This window comes from Vombatus ursinus, unplaced genomic scaffold, assembly GCF_900497805.2.
Source record: "Vombatus ursinus unplaced genomic scaffold, bare-nosed wombat genome assembly UNPS02010394.1, whole genome shotgun sequence".
NCBI lineage: Eukaryota > Metazoa > Chordata > Mammalia > Diprotodontia > Vombatidae > Vombatus > Vombatus ursinus.
In genome coordinates, this window is record NW_020950172.1 from 8,919,279 (window position 1) to 8,924,321 (window position 5,043).

At 57.1% G+C, this 5,043-nt stretch overlaps 1 protein-coding gene across 3 annotated transcripts in view; it reads right to left on the minus strand.

Moving 5' to 3' along the window:
• TSPO (translocator protein) overlaps window positions 1-4,777 on the minus strand; it is a 13,806-nt gene extending 9,029 nt beyond the window's left edge. Inside the window, exon 1 of one of the 3 annotated variants that reach the window (XM_027854353.1) lies at window positions 4,755-4,777. Coding sequence is in view for 1 of the 3 variants with exons in the window: in XM_027854351.1 (XP_027710152.1) it covers window positions 2,310-2,328 (19 nt within the window). In the remaining 2 variants the exon portion in view is untranslated. Of the gene's footprint in view, window positions 1-2,309; window positions 2,403-4,016; window positions 4,122-4,754 lie in introns of those variants that run through there. The other 2 variants (XM_027854352.1, XM_027854351.1) reach the window with 2 other exon arrangements.
• Window positions 4,778-5,043: the final 266 nt, after the last annotated feature.

Below are 5,043 nucleotides of genomic sequence, written 5' to 3' on the forward strand. Positions count from 1 at the left end.
GGGGGGGATTATAGGCACGGCCTGGAAGGCCATGGTACCTCATGACAGCCCTGGACTTGAAGCTGGGAGCTTTGGCTCTGGCACTCCCCAGCTGGGGAGTCATTCAGCAGATGGGAGCTTCGGTTTCCTCATCTGTGAAATGGGTATACTAAGACTCACTTTATTGACCTCGCTGGGCCATTGTGATCAAAGTGTTTTAGAAAACGTCAAACTCTCTGCAGGTCCGAGTTATGATTATTACCGTGGCTGGGATGAGAAGTCAGGCCCCTGACACCCAGCGAAGGGCTCTTCTCACTGTCCAGGCTCTCACCAGACAGATAACCAAGACCTCCCTCCAGCTCATGGGAGCTCTTCTACCTATGCCTGGCTCACTGTCTTCTCTGTCTCTCCCTACCTCTCTCTTTCTCTTTCCTCTTCTCTTCTCCCTCCTCTCTCTGTCTCTGTCTCTCTCCGTCTCTGTCTCTCCTCTCTCTCTCTGACTTCCTCCATTCCCTTCAGACCGAACCCCTTGGCCTTCACTCCCTGTACAAATGGTTGTAAGAGACCCAGTTAAGCCCCAGCTCCCTGGGCCTCTGCCAGCCACCCAGGTGCCAGGGCTAGGATGACTCTGCACATTCATTTGCCAGCCCTGCTGTCCCACAAGCAGCTTGGGTGGAGTTTCTGGGCACAGCAGGACCCCTGTTGTGAGGGTTTTCCCCATGGCCTCCCAGGGCTGCCTCTTCCCGGCTCTGCTGGCTTAGGAAGGTCCCTTCCCTCTGGGAGCCTCATCTGCAAAACAGGCACTAGGAACCCCACCCAATTCCCTCATGAAGCTGCGGTGAGAGTCAAACAAGTATGTATTTATAGACGGGGAAGGACAACAGGAAAGCAAGCGAGTATGAGCTCACCTTTATGAGCCTCTCAGAACCCCAGTTTCCCCATCTGTAAAATGAGAGATGATCCCTAGGGTCTCTTCTCACTCTGAATCTATCATCCTTTCTGAGCCTCAATTTTCCCTCTGTAAAAGGGGATCACAACTGGACTCCTCCAGCCCAGATGAGCTTGAGTTTCCTAGGCTGTAGACAACCTCTAGCCAGTCCTACTGTGCCAGAAAGCCCTCCAGGGCAGACCTGGCGCCGAACTGTGTCTATGGGTTGTCTCGGGACCAGACAAGCTGCCCTCCCTGTGAAGGGCCACAGATTGGAAGACCTCCCCCACCTCATGTTACAGATAAGGAGTCACAGAGAGGCTAAGTGACTTCCCTACCATAACACAGTGGATGGATGAGGAAAATGAGGCTCCGAGACACAAGGGAAGTGACTTAGCCAGGGCCACACAGCTACTAAGTGTCAGAAGTGGGATTATAATGCAGGTCTCCCTGGCTGCCAAGTCTAGTGCCCTATACCCTCCTCTGGATGCGCTCCACCATTGGCAGTGATGGCAGATACTGAACCCAAGCCTCCAGATGTTGTCTGACCAGGGCAGAGGGCAGGGGGACTGGCCTTCCCTTCATGACCTCCAGACCCAGCCTTCTCTTAAAGTACCTGGAATGGCATTCAATGCAATTCAGCATCAAAGGGAGGCCCAGTGCTCAGGCAAAGACAAGACAGGAACACCTTCTTAAGGTCCAGAAGTCTTTGGAAATAGCAGGAAAGGAGCGAGTGAAGGCCCGGCGCCCAGTGTCATGCTGGTGCCCTTCCAATTTGCCAGCATATGCTTTCAGGGCCTGGAGGGGAAGGCGCTCACCCATGGCGGCAGGAGGCCTTGACGGCCCGGTCCCTTCCTCCGCTCTGCAGGGACGGCCCGACTGTGATTACTGTCACAGAAGCCCAGAATCTCAGAGGCTGTTCAGGTGACTCGGGTCAGGCAGAAAGCCCTTGATGGTGCTGAGGACCCAGCCCCAAAATGCGGCCTCCCCTTCCTCAGGAAAGGACTTTGGGGGAATTGTTCCTTCCCAGGAGGCTGATGGCCATCATGCCCCATTCATCACTGATGGTTTTATTAAGCACCTTCTATTCCATACCAGGCCTATGCCTGAGGCCGGGCACACAAAGACAAAAACACAATCCCTGCCCTCCAGAAGCTGCAATTCTACCAGGAGACAGGAGTGTACAGACAAATAGCAAGCCTGCTCAAAGTAGATACAAAGTTAAGTACCAAGTAGATACAAAGTATCTTTTGAGGGAGGCGGGGCCTCTACAAGGCAGAGCTAAATGTGAGCCTCTTGAGGGCAGGCCCCATTGTTGTCTTTGTATTCCCAGCATCTAGCACAGGGCTAGGCACACAACAGGTCCTTAATAACAGCCCTCCTTCACTTCAACCCAACTCACTTGCATGCCATGGCATCATCTCCCCATGTCATGGTCCTCTTCCAGAACAAAGGACAAACAACAAGCGATTTAATGCCAGAAGGCCGGAAGGGGTGCATCCCAGGCGAGACGGGGCCCAGCCTCTGCCAAGGGAAGGAGACAAGATGGAAGGGACTCACATCCCCAACCGGGTGGAGGGAGGCTCTTCTGGCTGCTCTGGGACACTACTAGCTCACCTGAGCTCTGGGTCTACTGAGGCCTCCAGCTCTTTTTCACCCCCTTGTGAAGAACTGGCTGCAAGTCAGTGTTCATTCCCACACTTGTACCCTAACTTTCTTTGTGCCAAATCTTGAGGGGCTTCCCTGGAGTGTGGGGCAAGAAGGTGCATCCACGGAGTGAGTGAGCAACCCAGAGGTCTGCTGTGTTGTAACTATCTCTGCCTTGATACCATGTGTGGCCCTGGGCAAGCTGCAACCTCTCCAGGCCTTGTTTCCTTACCTGTAAAAAGGAGTCCGGGAGCCCCTGCTATCCCTTACTCTTCCAGGAAGTTTACCAAGAGCAGTGGGTCCCGACCAGTCCACAAAAAGAATGTGCTGATTCCTCAGCATAAGGCCTTCTCCTCCCCCAGCCTGGCTGGCCTCCACCCACCAGTCCCAGAACTAAGGAGACAGGGCCTCTAATAAGAACATCAAAGGAATTTAAAAGTGGCCCCTGGGCACCGAGGGTGCCCACCAGCCCTTCTGGTCTCTCCTCTCCTCCAGGTTCCGGGTGGGTGACTCAGAACTCCTCTTCACACCTCCAGCAATAAAAATTGCCCTGGGCTGACAGCCACGAGATTCCTAGGCGCTCTGGTTCCGATCCAGCCACTTAGAAACCAAAGCAATCTCAGCCCCTTGGAACATCAGAGGGTATCGGGCCAATCTTAGCAGGGATCAGTTGGGAACTTACTACCTGAGGGGGGAGGGTCTGTTCCACCTCGTTCGAAGTGGCAGGAAGTTTTTGGCTGCCCCAGCCCATTGCTAAATAAGTCTGACTGGTTGGGCAACCAATGCCCCTTCCAATTGCCTCATCTATAAAATGAGGAAATTGGACTTCATGGTCCCAAAGGTCCCTCCCAGCACTGTTTCTGAATCTTTACCTTCCACCTCATTCCCTATGTCCGACCCAGGAAGGCGGAGGGGGAGAGAGAGGCGCTAGCTGCCCCTGGAAGAACCAGAGGGGACGGGCTGGGCTGCGCTGGGCTGCCCCAGGACGCGCTGTCCTGTCGGGGGCTACCTTTCACCGTAGAGGAGGCCCCACAGGCCTCGAAGGCTAGGGACATGGGGCAGGGTAGGGCCCCAGAGCAAGCCTAAGTGCGGCTGAGGCTTCTGCACGTGTAAAACAAGGCGGGGGTGAGGAGGCGGGATCTCTAAGACTACAGAATGATAAACCGTCAGAGCTACGAAGGGGCTTGGGGCGCATTCAGTCCAACAGGCTCATTTTGCAGCCTGGAAAACGGAAGCCCGGAGAGGGAGCGTGCCTTGCCTCATGCGGCACAGAGAGTCAGCTAGGGACACAGCCCCCCGGAAAAGTCAAAGCTCGGAACTCGGGCTGGGGCCCTTTCGAATCCCGCCCCAACACCCCAGGCCCTGCCCCGGGACAGCAGGATGGCAGCCGGGCTAGAGGGGGACGATCGGCCCCGGCGGCTGGGCGAGGGCAGCAGGACGCGCGGGGCCCCCACTCACTCACCTGGAGGCTCAGCAGGGCAGGGGGTGAATGGAAGGCGCGCACAGGAGCGGCCCAGACCGGACACGGCCGAGGAGGTGGAAGCCAATCCCGCCCCTCCCAGCCGGGGCCCGCCCAGCCCTCCCCAGCCTGGGCTGGGCCGGGCCAGAGGCCGCCCACTCCAAAACCGCCGCGCCTGGCCCCCGATCTCCCCTCGGACACTGCCTGGCTTTCTGGGGGGCCCTTAGCGAGTCCTTCAACTTATCGGAGCCTCAGTTTCCCCATCTGTGTTTTTGTTAGTCCGGACCAGTGATTTCATCACGGAGGAAACTCCTTCCACAAATGCGAAAGACAACTCCGACGGTCTTAGAGGCCGGAGTCTCACAGTCGGGGGAGTCCGGTACGCGACCTGAACCGCGGGCTTCCGCATTTGAGGCAGGTCAGGTCTGCCCATTCCGCCTTGCCCAAAATGGCTCCGTCCGCCCTCGGTGCTCTAGGGAAGAAAGCGCTTTGGGCACGCAAAGCCTCGTCAACCAGTGAATGACGGTTATTCCGCCAGCCGCGGCGCTGCGGGATCTCCTGCCACCTCGCAGACCCTCCGTTCTCAGACTTCTCTCGGGCTCCCGGGGCCCCCCCCGCCCCGCCCCGCCCCTCCCGTGGCCATTATCCAGGGCTCTTCCCCCAGCCCCAGACGCATGGGCGCATCCACTCATGGCCTCCTGCCGCTGACCCCCAAGTCCCGGCCTCCAGCCTTAATCTTACCCCTTCGGGCCTCTGGCCGGCTGCAGGTGCACGTTCTGCCGATGGTTCCGATTCCACCGTGAAGCTGGATCCCTGCTCCCTCGGCCCCACCCGCCCCGTTTCTATATATGGCCTCATCTCCCTCCCCGCAGCCCCAAAATCCTTCCCTGAGCAGCCCCTGCTCCTGCTAGAGACCCTGGAATCAAGCCATTCCAGAGTGGCAGCAACAGAGAGGACCAACCCCTCGCTTTACTGAGGGATAAACTGAGTCACAGATACGGGGACATGACCAAGGTCATACAGTTAATAA